Source organism: Dipodomys spectabilis, unplaced genomic scaffold (genome assembly GCF_019054845.1).
Source record: "Dipodomys spectabilis isolate Male_0828 unplaced genomic scaffold, ASM1905484v1 ptg000136l, whole genome shotgun sequence".
Taxonomy (NCBI): Eukaryota; Metazoa; Chordata; class Mammalia; order Rodentia; family Heteromyidae; genus Dipodomys; species Dipodomys spectabilis.
Window position 1 is genome coordinate 1,184,006 of NW_024870813.1, and position 22,400 is coordinate 1,206,405.

The 22,400-nt window shown below is 39.0% G+C and overlaps 1 protein-coding gene across 2 annotated transcripts in view; it reads right to left on the reverse strand.

Moving 5' to 3' along the window:
* Window positions 1-22,400, reverse strand: part of Bmpr1a (bone morphogenetic protein receptor type 1A) — a 130,462-nt gene that overhangs the window by 12,888 nt on the left and 95,174 nt on the right. For both annotated transcript variants that reach the window (XM_042690164.1, XM_042690165.1), the window contains exons 3-7: window positions 17,878-18,075; window positions 11,784-11,946; window positions 10,262-10,364; window positions 4,297-4,393; window positions 4,033-4,132 (exon numbers count right to left, since the gene is read on the reverse strand). In XM_042690164.1, coding sequence (XP_042546098.1) covers window positions 4,033-4,132; window positions 4,297-4,393; window positions 10,262-10,364; window positions 11,784-11,946; window positions 17,878-17,944 — 530 coding nt within the window. In that variant the 5' untranslated portion in view covers window positions 17,945-18,075. The remainder of the gene's footprint in view (window positions 1-4,032; window positions 4,133-4,296; window positions 4,394-10,261; window positions 10,365-11,783; window positions 11,947-17,877; window positions 18,076-22,400) is intronic.

A 22,400-nucleotide genomic window follows, 5' to 3' on the forward strand; every position in this document is an offset into this window, starting at 1 on the left:
GCTAGGTAAGCACTCTACCACTAAGCTACACTCCCAGACCACACTGCTTTTCACTTAGTAATGCACCTAGAATTTTATACAGCAATCTACTGTGTGGCTGTCTACTACTCTCCAGGTAGACTGTTTCTATCTCATTACATCCAAATGTGAAATGGAACATTTCTCTGGTATTACTTTCTGGAAGTTAGAGCTGAATCTGGAATTCTATGAAAAGCTCCACTGGCTTCCTTAAAGGCTGTCTCAGGTACAATCCTTCTACTATCATATAAGTTTTCATTTCTTCCTATCAAATTTTGTTTATAAAACTTAGTATTTAATATTTATCAGAGTTCTTTGTTCATCTACATTTATCTTATATTTTGCTGGTCCTGGGGCTTGAACTCAAGAGCTTTGGATGCTGTCCCTGAGCCTCTTTGTGCACAAGGTTAGCACTCTACCACTTGAACCACAGCCCCACTTCCAGCCTTTTCTGAGTAGTTTATTGGAGATAAGAGTCTCATGGACTTTCCTGCCCTGGATGGCTTTGAACTGTGATCCTCAGATCTTAGCCTCCTAGGTAGCTAGGATTACAGGTATGACGCACCGACGCCAGCTTCTACTTTTAAATATCACATAGTTGTTGTTAGCTTAGCAACAAAACATCACTCCTGTCTTCTTTCCTTCTACCTATTTCAGAACCACACATTTCTTTTTGTTTCTGGTTATTGAACTCAGGGGATCAAACTTGCTAAGCAGGCACTCTACCACTTGAGTCATGCCTCTAGATACTTTTTCTACTGCTATAATCTTGTATCCGTGTTTGGACTGCTTTGGGCTGTGATCCTACTTATTCTTCTCTGAGATGATGTGGACAACAATGACATCTGCGTGCCACTGTGCCCAGTCACATGACTTTCTTGAATTTTTTGCCCATCTGGCTTTAAACTGTAATCTCTTCATCTCTGCCTTCCAAGCAACTAGGATTATAGGCTTAAGCCACTGCATTAAGCTTTCTTTTTGGGGGTTGGGGATAGGGAGTTGGAAGGGTAATCTCTTCTATAACCAGGGCTAGACTTAAAACTCCTGGTCCTCCTGTCTCATCCTCCCCAGTGCTGGGATTTTAAGTATGCATTATTATACCTGAAAACAATTAGCTTCTTGAGGTTTAATTCTTTACTTCTGGCCTCATCATTTCTAAGTAACATTTTTGCATTGGTACTTTCAGTCTTTCCAATCTTGGGCTCTTAACCATTGACCTCACACTTTGGAAAATGAATATATAACTCATTTAACACTCTTGTATGCTTTCCTAAAGAACAAACAATTATATCCTTGAATTGTCCCAACATAGCTGTAACATATCATTTATTTAGATCAACATCCCTGTTTACATTATGATGATTATATATATATTAACATATGGCCTCATTACACACAATGATTTATTTTTCCAGTATTACTTCTTCCAGGCAAGGAACTATCACTTCTGAGGGAACAGAACTGAAATTTCTCTGCTTCAGGGGGATGTGTTAGCAATGCTGTCTGTTCTGGAGAAGGAAGATGAAAAAAGGGGGACGGGAAGGTATCAAAGTCTTATGGACATAAGGCCCTGCCACAAGAAGTAACCTACTTCTAGGGGAGGGCAGGAAACTGCTACTCAGCACCAACCAGAAATTGTTCAGCACCGCTGGGCAGCAGGAACTCATGCTATCTATAATCCTAGCTTTTCAGGAGGCTGAGATCTGAGGATTTTGGTTCAAAGCCAGCCTGGGTAGACAAATCCAAGAATCCCTATCTCCAAATAATCAGATAAAAGCAGGAACTGGAGGTGTGTAGCTCTGGCACAAGTGGCAGAGTACCAGCTTTGAGAGGAAAAGACCCAGAAAGAGTTCAAGGCCCTGAGTTCAAGCCCCAGCAAGGTGGATGGGGGAGGGAAGACCAAAAATTTTCCAAACTGAATGAAAATCAGGAACCCCTAAATCTAAAAAACTTACCAAACTCTCTAAGTATTAAAAATTACAAAGAAAAGCCAGGTGCCAGTGGCTCACGCCTATAATCCTAGCTACTCAGTAGGCTGCTATCTGAGGATCGCAGTTCAAAGCCGGCCCAGCCAAGAAAGTCTATGAGACTCTTATCTCCAATTAACCACCAGAAAACCTGTGAGCCCTGTGGCTCAAGTGGTAGAGTGCTAGCTTTGAGCTGAAGAGCTCAGGGACAGTCCTAGGCCAGAGTTCAAGCCTCACTACCAAATAAACAAACAAAAAAAAAACAACGAAGAAAACACATTACGGTATAATTGGATTGTTTAAAATCAGTGATAAAAGGAGAAAAATCTTAAATGTACTGAGGGATAAGGGAAGATTTTATAGAAGCTGGAGTATGACTGTGTGCTTTCTGTGTTCTGCAGACAAACTCTTTGAAGGTAGTAACATAGGCAATCTTACAGCTCCTGTTTCTCACAATTAGTATTTAGCACGGATGTTCTCTCTGGCAGCTGTTACTGTATTTGTAGGGCTGATTAATTATAGGTCTCGTTGTAAGATGTCTGTCTAGGCTATTTTACTGGACCCTAATGGCAGTATTTTTAGGTCTTTTCTTCAGGTTGCAGATTTCTCTAAGAATAATTTTGTCTGTTTCTAATCTATTTCAGTATAGAGAGTTTTTCCAAATTCATTTATCCTATATAGCTAGTCTCAAATCCATTTACCTTAAAAGAATTTCCTGAGTGATCTGAAATGTTACCTTTACCATATAATAAATTTCTTCATGTACTTAGATTTTATTTATGGCTCCACTGGTATCTAATATTATCCCATTATGACAATGTTTTAGTATTGAAGTTTATATTCACCAGGGGCTGTCTTTGTTCTAATGACTGCTTTCTGTACAAATACTTTAGAAGCTCCAAAGTATAAGCAAGTTGGTTTCTGGAGACAAGCTACAAAAATTCAGTCATTAAGAAACTAACCACTCTACAAATAAGGGGGGGAAATCAGGAGTATTCTTGAACATAGAAATATGACATTGTGGGCTGGGAAGTTGGCTCAGTGGTAGAGCGCTTGTCTTGCATGCCTGAAGCCCTGGGTTTGATTCCTCTCAACACCACATGAGCAAAAAGAAAAAAGCCGGAAGTGGCGCTGTGGCTCAAGTGGCAGAGCGCTAGCCTTGAGCTGAAGAGCTGAGGGACAGTGCCCAGGCCCAAAGTTCAGGCCCCACAACCAGACCCCCCCACCCAAAAAAAGAAATATGACATTGTGTCCATTTAATTGGTAATTTTTTCTCTTCAAGTATATACTAATTTAAGTAACTATGTAATTAGAGAATATAAATTAACAATTTCTGAACAGTACATAGCAGTTAATGCTTTCTGCCAACTGGCTTTATTGAACAAAATATTTTGAGTGTATCTGAAAAATATGGTACCTATACATAATGAAATTTTACCATCAGGAAGAATAATATTTCATTTGCAGGGAAATAGATGGACCTAAAACAAATCATGTTAAGTGAGACAAGCCAAACTCAGAAAGACAAACAATATATGCTTCCTCTTGTATATGGAAGCTAAATCTAAGATACAGGAATGTAATAAATTATACAGGTCTCTAGGCATTCACAAATAGTGAGACCAAAGGTGAATACTCTTAGGAGAGGAACAGAAAGACACAATACCTATGTGTATCTGATCATATAAAATAGTATTTATCAAAATAAAGTACAGGAAATAAAAGCAAGATTTTTTTCTATTTTTGTTTTCTTTCCTTTTTGTTCTGTTTGTTTGCTTATATGTGTTTGGGATTGTTAGGAGAGGCACAAAAGTAGAAGGGCAAAGGATGAACAATTGCAGCAATGGTACTCACTGGACACCATGTGGAAAATGAACTATATACAACTTATGGGTGGGGTTGGGAAAGAAAAACTGGGAGACCAAGGGAAGGGGTGACATTATCCAAAAAGAAATGTACTCACTACTTGACTTATGTAACTGTAACCCCTCTGTGCATCACCTTTATAATAACAATGAGAAATCTGAAGAACCCACAGATATCTTACTTGTAACAAAAGCAGCTGGAGAAGATGATCATAGCAATTATGCAGACAGCCATAGAAATGAGCACGACTAGCCATCGGACGCTGCCATCAAAGAATGGGCCTGATAGTGGAAAGACATAAAACATATGAACATAGGCTCTTTCTATCATATCCTGTTAAAAGGCAGAAAAAGAACAACAACAAAAAACAAAAGCCTTAGAACTCTATGCAGCTTTTTTATAGTTAAAAACAGAAAATTTTGCAGAGAAGCATGTGCTAACCTACCTATAACAACAGGAGGCAGTGTAGGTTGCAAATACTGGTTACATAAATTGGTCCGACAACATTCTATTGTCCGGCGTAGCTGGGCTTTTGGTGAATCCTGGAAGAAGAGTATTCATAACAATGAGAACTGGCTTGATATAGTAAATTAATATTGAATCTTTTGTACTTATAAAATATAATTTCTAATTCAATAAAATGAGAGGAATTTTTCAATTTTATGTGTGAAAATACTGAAAAATTAAAATTTATGCTGAAATATTACTGTGAATGGTTTTATTAGTTTTAAGTCTATGACCAAGATTCAAACTTGGTATCTGATGCTTTTGCTTACTGGCTGATGCTCTACCACTTGAACCATACCTCCAACTCCTAATTTGTCTTTTGTTGTGAGGCTTGAATTCAGGGCCTAGGTGCTGTCCCTGAGCTCAAAGATAGAGCTCTACCACTCTGGTTTTTAAGTGGTTAATTGGAGATCAGACTTTCCTGTCTGGATTGGCTTTTAACTACTATCCTTATCTCTCAATCTCTTGAGTAGCTAGGATTATAGGCATGAGCCACTGGCAACTTGACTAAAATGGTTTTTAAGGAGAACAAACATGTGAATGGCATATTAGAACACTAGACTATAGTTTAACTGTAGATGAACCAAATTATTTTATCCCAAACTTTGATAAATTTTAATAAACTATAATTGTTTTTAGTTGAAAAGAAAAAAGTAGTTATTACATCTTGTCCTAGAAATCATGGATAGTAATTTTATTATTATTATTATTTTATTTTATTATTATTCTATTATTATTATTAATATTATTATTTATAGAAAATATAATCTCAGAGTAGTACTGAGACTTGGGCAGAGGCTGAATATCAAACTAAAAAATTGAAGGGTAGTCTACAGAGATGCCATTAAGTAAATGATACTATGATTCTGCATTTGGCAGCTATGTTGAAACTAATGAACTTGAAGTAGAAACAAGTTGAAGCATGTAGGTGAAAAAAGAATATTACTTAAGGGTTTTTAGAGACTATCAACCATATAGAAGATGTGTCCCTAACAGATCAGAAAACAAGTAGAGAAAAAAAACCGTAGTCCTAAGAAGAGATATCAGCAATTACATGTTGACATTTTCTGTAACAGTTCTATATGTTGACATTTTCTGTAACAGTTCTATAGAAGACCAGTTCAATGCTAACATTTAATTAAGCACTACCTGGAAGAAATGCGATTCTAGGCTAAAATCTTAATAGACAAATTGTTGTTTATGAGAGTAAGAAGAATATATAAGCAGAAATTAACCAGTTCATTCTTGAGTGTCAGATGATTAGTAAGAAAATCAGGTATTACCTTAAAAAGGATATGAGTCCATGACTTAGATTTTCATATGGCAGGATGGCTATATATTTTGTTCATATACCAGTAGAATGCAAGGTAAAGAGATACAATTCCTTAACTGCTGTTTTGTGCAAACTAACCACTAGGCAGTGGGCACTGACAACCAAGAGGTACGAAGAGATCTTACAATGTGTCTGTATTCTACATGAGTTCATAAATTTTAACCTAAATAAGTTAACAGTCTAGAAAGATGAGGACAGTGTCAGTGTGATGGCTTAAAAGACAGGTATGGCCATGTGCCAGTGGCTCACACTTGTAATCCTAGCTACACTAAAGGCTGGCAGCATGGTATCATGGAAAAAGTAGGAGTTTAGAATCAAACACTTTAAATTGTAGCTTTGCCAGCTATTCCCTTTGTGGCCTTCAACTTCTAATTTGTCTTATCTGGTTTCTTCTATCTAGTTCCTTTTGCTGAAATACACGAGGCAGCCCTGGAAGACATGGTATACCATGTCTTCAACAAAAATAAACATCAGCTGACTAACCACATGTCTTTCTTTCACAGATTACTGATATATCTGGTTAAGGGGCAAAGTAGTGTGCAGACTGTGGAACAGGGTGATATAAACCTTCTCTTTCCCCATCCTCTACCTGTCACTGAATCTCCAGATTTATCTAGGAATTAAAAATCCTTGTGGGAAAAAATTACTTGGAAATTATGAAGTGGGCGATTCTAGCATAAGCAAACATTTTGTGTGTAGGACAGGAGTTAGGACATGAGGAAGGAACTGAAACCAAATTACATGGAATAGCAGCAATGAGTTTTCAGAGAAACAATTCATCACAGGAAGACATGTAACAAGATAATTTACCAGCAGAGGGCAGCAAAGAACGGGACTGTGAAGTGTAATCACTGGCATCTGTTTTGATCCACACTTAGTAAGTTGTGTAAATACTGAGATAAAGGCTTATGCGATAACTAGTATATGTCTGAGTCCAGCAGAAAAGGTCAGATAAGTTGATGTTAGGGGAATGAACCCCAAGATAAGTATTCAAGTGTTTTGTTTTCTTTCATGCAATTGTTTCTAACATATTTATAAGATGATTTCTATGTTGCTTTGTATGTCCCTCCCCCACGTTATAAACCCCTGCTTTCACTGTATTTGATGTTGGTATGATTTGTGGAGGGGAAGGGCAAAAACAAATCGTTTAACTAAGGATACAGGTAGACCCATTGCAACAATGAGATGTACAAGTCATTATGTCGAGGAAAAACGAACTTCACAACTTTGGTGGGAAGGGGGGAGGTGAGGGGAGTATGGGAAGAGAGAGGAAGAGGAAACAAAGAGGAGGCCACAATGCTTGATAAGAAATGTACTCATTATCTTGCCCACGTAATTGTAAGTCCTCTGGATGGTATTGTCACAATGAAAAATTAATAAATAAAATTAAATTTAAAAAAGAAGGCTTAGGGAAGATCAAAAGATGCTCTCCTGGGTTAGGTGCTGGGTTTAACAGAAGGGATGTCTACCAAAATGTGCAAAAAGTGTTGGAATTTTTTTTTTCCTAAATAAAGTGTTGTTTTTTTTTTAATTTGTTTTTTTTTTGGTTGGTTGTAGGGCTTCAACTCAGGGCTTGGTTGATGTCCCTGAGCTTTTCTGCTCAAGGTTAGTGCTCCACAACATTAAGCCATAGCTCACTCCACTTCCAGTTTTCTGGTGGTTAACTGGAGGTAAAAGTCTCTCAGTCTTTCCTGCCCAGGCTGGCTTAGAACCATGATCCTCAGATCTCAGCCTTGTAAGTAGCTAGGACTGCAGGTATGAGACAACAGTGCCAAGTCTAAACAAAATTTCTGGCTTACTATTTATAATGACACTCTAAAATAGGACTGTCACATCATTCTTTACTCAATGCCACAGAAATTGATGCAAAATTTGATGCCAACTGTTATCACTTTATCACATAAAACAGGTAAGTGAAGAAAACTTTTTTTTTCTGTACTCGAGTTTGAACTCAAGGATTTGTGTTTGTTAGGCAGGTGCTCTATAGCTTGAGCCATGCCTCAAGTGTAGGCCTTTTGATTCAGGTTAATTTTGCAATAGAGTCTTGATTTCTGCTTGGGATGGTATGGACTATCAGCATCACATTTACAATTCTTGGATGAGATGGGGAGATTGGGGTCTGTTGGACTTTTTTTTTTTTGGAGTTGGGGGAGAGGCTAACCCTGAATCACAAGTTGAACACATAAGAAGCAATTGAGGTTACTATGAACTCTTCTTTTTCACTTGGCAAAGAGGATATGAAAAGAAAAGTAGACTACAAATAACCTTTTTGGATAGTGAATAAAATGCTATCATCAGGAGGAGCAATTAGATTTCTTCTTTTTTTTTTTCTTTTGGCCAGTCCTGAGGCTACTCAGGGCTTGGGCACTGTTCCTGAGCTTCTTTTGCTCAAGGGTAAGCACTCTACCACTTGAGCCACAATGCCCCTTTTGGCTTTTTCTGTTTATGTGGTACTGAGAAACTGAACCCAGGGCTTCATGCATACTAAGCAAGGACTCTACCACTAAGCCTCATTCCCAACCAAGATTTGTTTTCTATGATCCAAAGAGAGTAAGGCATATTTGCAGGCATTTGCCCAATGGGTGACACTAAGCACAGAAAGGTGGACATACATAACCTTGAAGGTTTCCACTGATCTTATGAATTTCTAAATAATAATAATTTTTCTTGCATAGCTAAGACTTAAATTATATATATTTCTAACTGGGGCTGTTTTTCAAAAAACTGGCAGAATCTCTTGGGAAATGGTTACACAAAATTTTGGATAGATTAGGTATATAACCAGAGGTGTGAAGACATTCATAACTATTACCAAACCTCTGATTCCTAAAACACATGATGGTGGTTTTTTTTTATTGTGAAAATACTGTACAGAGGGGTTACAATTACATGGGCAAGAAAATGAGTACATTTCTTATCAAGCATCATGGCCTCCTTCTTTGTTTTCCCTTCCCATCACTTCCCATCTTCCCCCTGTCCCCCCTACCCAATGCTCCTCTCCCCCCACCAAAGTTGTAAAGTTTGTTTTCGACTTGTACATCTCATTGTTGCAATGGGTCCACCTGTATCCCTATTTAAATGATTTGCTTTTTCCCTTCCCCTCCACAAATTATACAGACATCAAATACAGTGAAAGCAGGGGTTAAACTGTGAGGGAGGGACATACAAAGCAACAAAGAAATAATCTTATGTGTTAGAAACAATCGCATGAAAGAAAAAAACATTTGAGTACATATCTTAGGGTTCATTGTATTGTTTTTTTTATTTAAGTGGTACTGAGGTTTGAACTCAGGGCCTCATACTCACTTTGCTTCCTTGCTTGGCTGGCACTCTAGCACTTGAGCTATGCCCTCAGACCTGCTTTTTTGTTGGTTGTTTTGGAGACAAGAGTCTCCATAGACTTTTCTGTCCTGGCTGGTTTTAAACTTTAATCCTTTAGGTCTAGCCAACTGAGTAGTTAGGACTACAAGCCATTAGTTTCCAGTGCTTACCTCCGTTATGTCTTTTTTTTTTTTGCCAGTCCTGGGGCTTGAACTCAGAGCCTGGGCACTGCCCTTGAGCTTCTTTTGCTCAAGCTAGAACTCTACCACTTGAGCCACAGTACCACTTCTGGCTTTTCTGTTTGTGTGGTACTGAGGAATCTAACCCAGGGCTTCATGCATTCTTTTTTTTTTTTTTTTTTTTTTGGGTCCGGTCATGGGGCCTGAACTCTGGGCCTGGATGCTGTCCCTCAGCTCTTCAGCTCAAGGCTAGCACTCTACCACTTGAGCCACAGCTCCACTTCCGGCTTTTTTCTTTTTGCTTATGTGGTGCTGAGGAATCGAACCCAGGGCCTCAGGCATGCAAGGCAAGCGCTCTATCACTGAGCCACCTTCCTAGCCCGGGCTTCATGCATTCTAGGGAAGCACTATACCACTAAGACACATTCCCAGCCCTGCCTTTTCTTTTTCTTTTTTTTTTTTTCTTTTTCTCTCAAATCTACTTCATGTTAGGCTTGAATTCAGGAAATGGGTGCTGTCCCTTAGCTTTCTTTGCCCAAAGCTAGTGATCTATCACTTGAGCCATAGTTTCACTTCCAGCTTTCCCGAGGTTAACTGGAAACAAGAGTCTCATGGACTTTCCTGCCTGGGCTGGCTTTGAACTGTGACCTTCAGATCTCAGCCTCATGAGCAACGAGGATTACAGGTTTGAGCCACAGATGCTTGGCTCAGATAACTCTAGATACATACCTCTTTCATGAGATCTTAACATTTCTAAGCTGTCTTGATGGCAAAAAGCTTACTGTTCATCATCTTATTAAAGCATTCAGTAAACAGTATCATTTACAAATAGGTGTGACAATATCATTTTTTTGCAGTACTGATACCCTGGAATGATTTAAAACTTTTTTCAAGTAAAGTAATTGGGAACTTAACTAGCATAGTCATATTACTTGAAGAATTTGGTTCTTCCAGGATATTTGGTAATGTGAACACATAGCAGTGTGTAGAGTTGGCACACCACTCCCAGGGCACTTAATGTTGTCCACACAGCTCTGCCTCATTCTTCATGGGTTCCATTGAGATCTCACCTTGCATTGAAAATCAGATCCTTCGTATTTCATACACCCAGAAGCTAATGTTGTTTCTCCCTGGTCATCTTCTTCTATGATGGCAAAGCAATGCCCATTAGTTCTAAAAGAGAGGGGAAAAAAATGTAATTTCACATCAGAAAGTACTGAAGGGTCAGGTAGGTATAATAGTACATATTGTAATTGCATCATGAGTTCCAAGCCATCCTTGGCTACAGAGGAAGACCTTGTTCCCCCATTCTTCCCCTCAAAATACCAAAGAACAAGAAATCAGTTTAAATATGACTTTTCAGTATCTTATTTTTTAATTCAAATTACCAAATAGGAATCCCTGGCTCCAATGGTACTAGGGATTGAACCTGTGGTCTTCTACCTAAGCTATACCACAAGTCCCCAAACAATTTTTTTTTTTCTGATGACACTAGGATTTAAACCGGAGGCTTTGTACTTGCTAAGCCAGGTACTTCACTGCTTGAACCTCATTTTGTTGTTGTTGTTCTGGTTATTTTTGATACAGGATCTTACTTTTTGCCCAGGTCAGCTTAAATGATGATCTCTTTTATGCCTCCTGCCACTGCTGGGATGACAAGTGTATTATACCACCACACCCAGCTTTTTATGCTGAGATAAGGGTCTTCTGTCAAGACTAGCCTCAATTAGCACCCTTCCACCTTTGCTTTCCTGAGTAGGTAGGATGACAGACGTCATTGTACTCAGCTGCCAAGCAGGTTTTAAGATAAATTAAAACTGTTGGGTCTGAACTAAAATCTAAAGAGCCAACGAGTAACCTATGTTAAGTGGAAAAATGTTCTATTAAATAAATCCTCTAAATGTGCCAAATTGATATGTATCTTCTTTGTTAATCAGTCACATGATCATAGAAAGCTAATTTATAAAATTTTGTAGTCAACATTATGACAAACATCTTTGGAAAGGACATATTACCAAGAATTTGAACGTCATTTTTTACTGATAGGGATTTTTATTGTTGTTTGTTTCAGTCTTGGGGCTTGAACTCAGGGCCTTAGAGCTGTTCCTGAGCTCTTTTGCTCGACTAGTGCTCTACCACTTTGAGCCATAGTGCCACTTCAGGTTTTCTGGTCGTTAATTGGAGATAAAGAGTCTCACAGACTTTCTTGCCCAGGCTAGCTTCGTAGGCAACCAGGGAAAAGTTTTGAATCATGAATTTTAAAAAATTTGCATAAATGACAAATGCAACAGTGGTACCTACTGTAAATGTAGCTCAGTTAAGTGGTAGAGCAACTTACCTATCATGCAAAAGGTCCTTGGTTTATGCTTTAGCATTGCAGAAAAAAGTAAAAGGCTATACCATGTCATAATAAAATTAACATTAATTATTTAATGGTAACAAAGTTCCTATATTTAACACAGGAAACTGTTAGTTCTTAGGAAAGATGCCAGAGATTTAAAAAAAAAAACCCATACCCAAACAATATTATTAATTGTAGTACTAAATGTACCTTTCTTCTCCAAACTCTTAAGGATTACACCAAATACTTACATGCATGTGTTATTAATAGCATCATCTGGGCAATGTCCTGAACAATAACACTTTAAAAAAGGTAAGGTATCCTCTGGTGCTAAGGTCACTCCATTTTCTGACTTCTTTTGATCAGAGTCTGATTTCATTCCAGTGCCATGGAGCATACTGTCTAGGTTCTGCCCTGTATTCAAAAATGGAATTTGTAAATAAGTCATCTCTGAAAACCTAATTGCTTACCATTCTCAACAGTTAAGTTTCTAAGTTTCTTTATTGTAACAATTGCTGCTAATGTATCTCATTAAGATAATTTAATTCATATAATTAACAGTTATTTATAAACTTATGCACAAGACTAATACTAAGTATTGTGGGCTATCCAGACATGGCTATGTCACAAGCTTTGCACTAATGAAAGACACAGGTAGAGGGACCCAACTAAATGTCAATGGCCAGCAGTTAAGTACTGTTAAATACAGTTGGAGATGTTAATTCCACAACAGATTCTTGCCTGAAGAACCCTTTAGTGCCTGCCCTTTGCCCCACCTTTAAACAAGTTCAACTATGGGATAGGAGACCCACAGCTAACTGATTAACAACTGACAGACCCTTCCCTAGTGCCTGGTTGTTTAGAGCAAGGAGCTGTTAAATAAATAACTCATTTTTTGGAACTGAGCATGAAAATCCTCATGGCAGTCTGGCAGTTTGAACACTCTGCAATTCTACTGAGAAAACTCCATTCTAGCTTAATGGGCCACTGCTACTAGTGGGATACTAAGGTCAGTTCTATTTCAGGAGGCCCTCCTCCAGTCACAACTGCTCAAGGCAACCTGTAGGAAAGCACTCTAGGCAAGGTAAGCCCAGGTCTACAAAAACCTGCTTACTCTGCAGCTACTTTAAGGACCAGATGGGGGAGAACCCTTGCTAGTGTCCCAGCTTTCTGCTGTGACTGATGTTCTACAAAGATTATAATTGGTTCCTAAAGAAGTTTGTGATTGACAAGTGCGGCATGCATTTTTTCTAGGCTATCTTGGAGTTCTGTCAGGTTGGTATAGGAGGCTTCAACTAGAATGTTCACCTATTGTTTATTTCCTTATCACATATAAAGCAGGCTAGGCTGGCAACTAACACTAAGTAGCAGATGAAACCCTGAGTTTCTTGCTTCAGGCTTCCAGCAGCTATAAGGAAACTAGAGAATTATTCCTGAAGCTGTACCTCTGGGACTCCCAGGGCTGTAGAGCCTCTGGCTCAGTTAACAACTAAAGTAACTGAAGAGAACCAGAGAGCTGCTGGGAGCAGAGACTGAAGACTAAAGCAAGAGGTGATGAAGAGCCAAGACAGTAAACTCTGTTTACTGATTGTATTTCATAGAGCTGCCAAGAAAAGTTGATGATCCTGCCAGTCCCCAGTAGCTCACATTTATAATCCTAGCTACTCAAGAGGCTGAGATCTGAAGACAGAGGTTTGAGCCAATTGGGGCAGATAAATCCCAGAAACTCTTTATCTCCAATTAACCAGCAAAAGGCCTGAAAAACTGGGGTGTGGCTCAAGAGACAAGAGTGACAACCATGAGCAGAAAAAGCCAAGAAAGCAATTAAGATCCTGAGTTCAACCACCAGTGCCAGCACCAAAAAAAAAGGGGGGGGGGTGAGGGAGAATGGGTGAGGGAGAGGTTGGGGGGGAGAGAAGGGAGAAGGGAGAGAGGGGAGAGGAGAGAGGGGGGAGAGGGGAGAGGGGAGTGAGGGAGGGAGGGAGAGAATTGTTGAGGGTTCCATCATTCAAAACTCAGGAAAACAATAGTTGCCAGAGCCTCTCTGTAGTCTCTCCTAGGCAATATTACCCACCTCCAACCCTATCACCCATCTCTATATTGATGGTTTCTTAATTTACCCCTTAAGCTACCACTTGCTTAGATACCTCAAAATCAGTTTGTCTTAAATGGAACTCTTGACTTGTCTCCAAAGTGTACTTCATTTCCCCCTATTTTTCTACAAATCCACTGCTCTTACCATATCATGTTCTACCCACAGTTAAGTAAAAAATCTCCAAACTGGCTATACTTCTGCTGTTGGCCCTTCGAATCCATTTTCCACAGAGCTGCCAATTAATGCACATCAATCTGATCAATGTACTACAGGCTTCAAAATACACAGAAGAAAATCCAGCCTTCTTTATCTGTCCTGCCAAGGCCTAGCATGGTCTGGATCCTGCACACCTTTCCATCATTACTTTAGAGCACCAGCCCTCCTTTAAACCCAAGCTAACAAAAGCCTACAATTGTGAGGCCTATAATGGTCTAGTGGGATATGTCATGCTTCAAAGTAAACAAACATAAAGAATATTTTATAGAGGACCCACATGTGGTGGTTCTTGCCTGAAATTCTAGCCAATTGGGAAGTGAGACAGAAGGATTGCAGTTTAAGAACTGCTTGGGAAAAATCATCAAGAACAGCAAACACACACACACACACACACACACACACACACACACACACACACACACACACACACAAACACACACACACACCACCACACACCACACAAAACAACAGGCAGGGATAGTAATGGGAATAGTGGTGCACACCTATATAAGGTTGCTTGTGTTCTATAGTATCTGGATTTTCTAACTGTATTCTTTTGGCATCACTGTAACATATTCCTTTGCCCCTACAGTTTTAAATGGTAGTTAAGATCAGGAGCTAGCTGTCCAGTATGCCAGCCACTAGTGACCTGTGGCTTCTGAGAACCTGAAATGAGGCTACTTTTCCAAGTTGTGGTAAAGAGAAACAGAAATGTCTCCTCATCTCTAATTTTTTTTTTTTTTTGGTCCAGTCGTGGGGCCTTAACTCTGGGCCTGGGCACTGTCCCTCAGCTCTTCAGCTCAAGACTAGTGCTCTACCACTTGAGCCACAGTGCCACTTCCGGCTTTTTTCTTTTTGCTTATGTGGTGCTGAGGAATCGAACCCAGGGCCTCATGCATGCAAGGCAAGCACTCTACCACTGAGCTACCTTCCCAGCCCCCCTTATCTCTAATTTTAAGGACTAGATTGATTAATTCAATCGGGGTAATGAAAAATGCAGTATTCCAATTAGAGCATTTCCTTGTATTTATGACCTATATTAAATAGCTCCATAATGAGATGGTTTCCTTATCTAAGTTGGGTATGAGAAGTACATATCATAAAAGGCAGGATTAGTGCTTGCTTCCCCCCTTAATTTACTGGTTTCCAAAGTTAATGAGTTCATCAGTATCCTTCAATATTAATCTGTTTTTTTGTTGTTGTTGTTGTTGTTGTTTTTGTCAGTTGTGGGGCTTGAACATAGGGTCTGGGCACTGTCCCTGAGCACTTTTGCTCAAAGCTAGCTAGCGCTCTACCACTTTAAGCCACATCACTTCTGGTATTCTGGTGGTTCTTCCAAGATAACAGTCTCAGGAACTTTCCTGTCCAGGCTGGCTTTGAATTGTGATCCTCAGATCTCAGCCTCCTGAGTAGTTAGAATTACAGGTGTGGGCCACCAGTGCCTGGCTCAATTAGCTATTTTTAAGTGACAACATGAACTTATGGACTTAAATATGTTTTTGTATTTTTTTTTGGTGGCACTGAGGTTTGAACTCAGGGCCTTCCAGTTTGTAGGCAGATAGATACTCTGACACTTGAACCAGGCTTCCAGCACTGTTTTTTTTCAGGGTCTTGCTTCCTGTTTAGAGGTGTGCCTAAGCACCAACTGACCGATAGTAGGTGACTTGTAGGTGACTTGTGCCACTCTGTCTAGCTTTTTTGTCGTGATGACTTTTGGGTGTAGCATAAAGTTACAATATTCTATATTGTAACATCTGATGCTCAAAAGTATGTGCATAACTAAATGAAGTGTTATTATTTCTATTTTATCACAAAAAAATCAAAGTAGGAAGACATCTGCTTTCTTAAGACACAAATCAAGATAAAGCTACAGTCAAAAGTTATTTCCATGCTGGGTACTGGTTGCTGATGCCTGTAATCCTAGCTATTGAAGAGGTTAAGATCTGGAGGATCTCAGTTTGAAGCCAGCCCAAGCAGGAAATCTAGGAGACTCTGTCTCCAATTAACCATTAAAAAGCTAGGCTGGAAGTGTGGCTCAAAGGGTAAACAAGCAAGCCCAGCAAGCTTGAGGACTGGAAGTCAAGCCTTCAGAATGAGGTAGAAAATATACATGACTATTAACTTTCATTTCACAACCATGACAGCTTTGGCTAATACTGATCAAAACTTACAACAATGTAAGTTTAAGTTTTACATCATATAATTTGGTGTCACACAGATAAAAGTGGCTTTTATAAGAAGGCTCTATATTTGAGCAAGGTAATGATATACCTATTGTTGTATTAAGACAAAATACAGCAAGCTCCAGGCTTCATTCTGTGCTTGTGCATTAACAGAGAAACATAAGATTTACCAAGCTCAGAGAGATAAATGGCACGTTTTCTTGCCTATGTGGAAGCTAGATCTAAAATACAATTGGACATAACATATTCAAGGCTCTATGCATTTACACAGAAACAGAAAGACTAAAATAGGATACACTTGGGGAAGAACCTAAAAGGTGAATTACTCTGAACATCTAAAGTACTATTTATCGGGGCTGGGAAGGTGGCTCAGTGGTAGAGCGCTTGTCTTGCATGCCTGAGGCCCTGGGTTCGATTCCTCAGCACCACATAAGCAAAAAGAAAAAAAAAAGCCGGAAGTGGCGCTGTGGCTCAAGTGGTAGAGCACTAGCCTTGAGCTGAAGAACTGAAGGACAGCGCCCAGGCCCAGAGTTCAGTCCCACGACCGAACCCCCCCCAAAAAATAAAGTACTATTTATCAAAACAAATTATAGGAAATGGAAGCATTTTGTTGTTGTTACTGCTTTTTATTGTTGTCTCTTTAGGGGAACAAAAGAGAGAAGTGGAGGGAAGGAAGGGTAAACCAAAAAAAAAAAAAAAAAAGACACACTGCTATACATGTTTCTCCTTGTGGGTAAATAGTAATCCTTATCACTATAAATAAAACATCAAAGTGCAGCCTATAAAGTAAAAAACTTAAGAAAATGAATAGATCAATAAGTTCTATCTAAATTTCCTTTGTAAAAAGCATTATCTTTTCAGTATAAATATTACCCTAATTAAGGCATTGAGAAAAAGACTCATGCACAAAAATACTCCATCTGAGTCCTTGAAATAACTTCCTGTTTGGGAGTTCCAAAGTATGAGTACATAGCTCATATTACAATTAACACATAGGTCAAATTACAATGCTGGTCATATTTTAATATTCTATGGAGAAATCTTAGTATTTAGTATAGCCAAGTGGCACTCATATTTTTTTATTTTTTTGGCACTCATATTTTTAAGACCTATAATGACAATGATTTAAAATTATCATCTTTGTTTTTTTTTATGGTCTTACAAAGGAGATAGGCATTTTAAAGCTCAGCCTTGAGCACTTGTTTTTCAGGCACTAAGCTGTACTCTTGATAACTTTATTTCATTTTGTCCTTCACACGCTGTGTATACTGCCTAAGTTATAGATGAGAAAACAGGTTAAGAAAGGCTAAAATTTACAACTTTGGTGGGGGGAAGGAGCATTGGGTAGGGGGAATGGAGGGAGGATGGGAAGGGATGGGAAGGGGAAACAAAGGAGGAGGCTACAATGCTTGATAAGAAATGTACTCATTATCTTGCCCATGTAATTCTAACCCCTCTGTACAGTATTTTCACAATTAAAAAAACAAAATAAAATAAAATAAAGAAAGGCTAAAATTTTAAAAATACTTAAAAAAGTTTGTATCACAATCAAGTTAAACAAATTGTTTGGCCTATGTCTCTTCTTTGTGTCTTTAAAAGCTGTGCTGATATAACAGAGTTGCTTAGAAAGGGACATAGCTGAAAGAAAACACGAAAAGGTGTTTTTTATATACAGAAATAACTTAATATGTGAGACTCTCAACTCCAATTAACCACCAGAAAACTAAGTGGCACTGTGGCTCAAGCGGTAGAGCGCTCACCTTGAGCTGAAGAGTTCAAGGACAGAGCCCAAGCCCAGAGTTCAAGCCCCAAGACTGACAAAACAAACAAACAAAAAACCCACAGATTTACCTTGAACATGAGAAACGATGAACAAACAGGCTCCCAATAATCTGATATAAATATATGGTTGAGTCATTGTTCAATTTTAATGTTTCCTATACACTAGTCCACTAGTTCACTAATTTAAATGACTTTGCTGAAAGCGATTTCCTTGTACAAGTCTGAGATCACTTGACAATGACTTCACCACCTTCTTTCCTGGGACTCCTGAAAGACAAAAATATTAGCAAGGTAATAAATGTAACTAAATGTTGCAAAGTTTTTCAAAAACTAAGAGCAGAAAATAAATGCCTAAATATACCTTTCAATGTTGAAATACATTTTAAAAAGATTAAAGCAATCCTTGCTTTCCAAGAAAACAAGACATTATAATTCCTAATGACTTAGTAACAAGTTGTGACATCTGACCTCTCTGTCTGACCAGCCAAAAGAAATACACTAAATAAATTTCAATAGACGGGTTGATGTTAACATGTGCAGTTCCAGCTATTACAGGCTAAGACAGGAATATTGCTTACGTCTAGAAGTTGCAGACAAAACTGAGCAACACAGTAAGAACTCTACTTCCAAGGAAAAAAAGGCAAGTGAACAAACTTCAATAGGGGTTTCTGGTTGCTCTAAAGTAATTACTAAGCAAAATTCCGGCTGGGTGTGATAGCATATATTATAAATCTCAACACTCAAGAGGCCGAATTAAGAGGATCACTGAGTTTCAGGGTATGTTAGGTATAGCAAGATCCTCCTGAGTGCTGGGATTACAGGTGTGTACCACCACACCTGGCTCATAAATATGCCACCTTTTGCTTCAAAGATCTTATAGTCTTGGGCAGGGGACTGATTTTTATGACCTGTTCTGTCAGTGTCACTGTTCCTCCAATTAGTTTATTTGAAGCTGGGCTTGGCTAGGTAGAGCTACAATCAGGGCACCCTACAGAGCAATCCTGGAAAGTGTTAAGTATTGCCACACCACAGAACAGTGTCTGTGCATAACTCTTACCAGATAAACATCCATGATCCTTTTACCCTAACACAAGTTCAAATTCAAGCTCTGTCTTAACCTAACCTAACCTCTCTGTATCAGTTTTCTCATCCATCTTTATAATCAAAATATTTATTAACCCACAGATAATTACAGGACTGTTTACCTCTATGTGCTAGCTTCATTGTACTATCTTGTTAATTTATTGTATCATCACAACTACTTCATAAGGAAGGTACAATTCAAACAAGATTTGAGGAAATTATCAAAGATCACACAACTGGTAAGCAATAGGGTAATATTTAAAAAGAAGTCTGTTTCTAGATTCCATGTATTAACTGCTTGCTACACACTTCATGACCCTGTTGTGTATTTTAGGTATATTATTTCTGTATTATAAAATATTTAGGATTGTGTTGGAATATAGTAGGTATTCAACAACATTTTTCTCCTCTGAAATATGTTTGTAATATACTTGTGAAAGAGCACATGGGAAGCATGGGTGCTTTCAAAAAAAAAAACAAACCTCAGCTGTAAGAAATTCTTACAGACTAAAAATGTGTGCTAACTTATATGGAGAAAAGTCACCAAATATTAGATGATTAAAAGCCCTTGCAATAACTAAGATCCTTATCGAGCATTAACAGAAACACACTGCTATACTCTGGGGATAATCAACTTATTTTATTCCACTTGGTCAGACCTCTGAGAGAAGAATGACAGGAATGCAAAGGACTCAGAAGTTATTCTGTGAAATAATCCAGAGTCCTTACTAGAATATAAAAGGAGTACATGATAGAAAGGGAGACTATACTAATTAAATGACTGACATCTTAGATCCTTTCCAGTGCTGAAGTTTGTAAAGTGTTCTTGCCTTAACTATTAATTTATTACTTATTAAATGCCTAATTTATGCATTATTCTATTAGATATCAAGAATACAGTAATAATTATCTAAACAGACCAGGCCTTCATGGAATTCATAATCATTAGAACAAACTGCCTCATAAAAGTGGGGGAAGCACAAACAGAGTTCCTGGCATAGGCTACAGCCTGTGCAAAGATCTTGAGGAAGACAGAAGTGTTCAAAATAAATGATAATGTGATAACTGGGTGCAAGTGGTTCATGCCTATATTCCCAGCTATAAATTGACCAGCACAAAGCCTAACGTGGGGGTGTGACTCAAGTGGTAGAGCACCAGTGAAGAGTGTACAAGGTCTGAAGTTCAAGATCCAGTAAATAAAAACAAAAGAAAAAACCCAAAGACAGCAATGAGACGTATAAGACACTATGCTGAAAATAAACTTTACAACTTGGAGGTTGGAAGGAGGGAGGAGATGGGGAAGTAGGAGGTGGGAGGGAAGGGATAGTAGGGGAAAACAAAGGAGTGGGTAACAATGCTTGATAGAAAATGTACTCATTACCTTAGTCTTGTAACTATAATCCCTCTATACAGTATCTTTGCAATAAAAAATATTAAAAAAACAAAGACTGTGTGTCAGGAATTGAAGATATAGAAAAGGATCAGATCCGTGAAGATTCTACCAAAAACTTGTGATTTAAAACCAAGTGGGAGCCAGGCGCCAATGGCTCATGCCTGTAACCCTAGCTACTCAGGAGGCTGAGATCTGAGTATCACGGTTCAAAGCCAGCCCGGGCAGGAAAAGTCCATGAGATTCTTATCTCCAATAAACCATCAGAAAGCCAGAAGTGGGGCTATGGCTTAAGTGGTAGAGCTCTCACCTTGAGCTGAAGAGCTGAGGGACAGCGCCCAGGCCCAGTGTTCAAGCCCCACAACTGACCAAAAACAAAAACAAGTGCTTTCTATTTAATGGTTTCTATTTAATAGACTAGAAGGGACAAGAACAGAAGCAAAAGACTAGTAAGAAGTATATTTCAGAAATGTAGGAAAGCTACAAGAGTAGTGGTGATGGTTCACTGAAATGACATACTGAAAAAATAGACTCAATAGTACTTGATATTAGAGCAGATGTAGCAGCAGGGAAAGTGATGGCTCGCATTTCTGGTATGAGAAGTTACTAAAATGAGAATAAGTGGATTATGGAAGGAGTAAAGGTAAGAGTTCAAAAGAACAGATTTTGACATATGAGATTACCTAAAGGAAATATCTAATAGATATTTGGTTCTGAAGCTTAAAGGAGATTTCTGGTGCTGCAGATATAAATCTGTGATGTCAACAGAATATAGATATTCAAAGCTAAGGCCCTTGTTGAGGACAGAGCACTGTTTAAAAATTGCATTGGGCTGGGAAGGTGGCTCAGTGGTAGAGCGCTTGCCTTGCATGCCTGAGGCCCTGGGTTCGATTCCTCAGTACCACATAAGCAAAAGAAAAAAGCTGGAAGTGGTGCTGTGGCTCAAGTGGTAGAGTGCTAGCCTTGAGCTGAAGAGCTGAGGGACAGCATCCAGGCCCAGAGTACAGGCCCACAACCGGACACCCCCCCCCCCAAAAAAAAAAAAATTGCATTAACAGCCAGGCACCAGTGGCTCATGCCTATAATCCTAGCTACTCAGGAAGCTGAGATCTGAGGATGGTGGTTCTAAGACAGGCTAGACAAGAATGTCCATGAGATTCCCCCCCCCCACCCCTCCCCTCAGGTCTTAGGCCTTGAACTCAGGGCTTGGGCTCTGTCCCTGAGCCTCTCTATGCTCAAGGCTAGAGCTCTACCACTTGGGCCACAGTACCACTTACGCCTTTTTCTGTTTATGTGGTACTGAGGAATGGAACCCAGGGCTTCATGCATGCTAGGCAAGGACTCTACCACTAAGCCACATTCCCAGTTCCTTCATGAGATTCTTATCCCCAATTAATCAGCAGAAAAGCTGGGAGTGGAGCTGTAGCTCAAGTGCTAGAGCACTAGCCTTGAGTGAAAGAGCTCAAGTATAGCACCTAGGTGCTACATTCAAACCTCAGGACCAGTACCAAAAAATAAAAATAAAAATAAAAAATTACATTAACAGACAGGCATGTTGGTGCATACCTGTAATCCCAGTACTAGAGAAGCTGAAAAAGGAGAATCAAAGGTTCAAGGGCAACTGTCTTCTAAAATTACAGAGTATAAGACCTTGCCTTAACCCTTTTCTTAATCAAAAGACTCTTGTGATATACCTAAAATATGTCCACAAATACTTTGATATGCCCTTGAAATGCTAAAGCTTGATTCCCAACTTTGAGTGTGGATTGGATTTAGTGACTCATTTCTTATAAAGATGGAAACAATAGTGTGACCTCTGCAACTAAGCATAAAGTATTCAGAACTTCAGCTTTGCTCTCACTTGAGGAAAGACAGCAGCCACATTATAGGGACACCCAGAGCCTCCTACAAAAGCCACTCAAATTAGCTACCTGGGCAGTAGATCCTTTTAGGTGATTGTAGCTTTTCACATACCTTACCTACAAATTTCTTTTTTTTTTTTCTTGGTCAGTCATGGGGCTTGAACTCTGGACCTGGGCGCTGTCCCTAAGCTCTACAGCTCAAGGCTAGCGCTCTACCATTTGAGCCACAGTGCCACTTCTGGTTTTTCTGAGCAGTT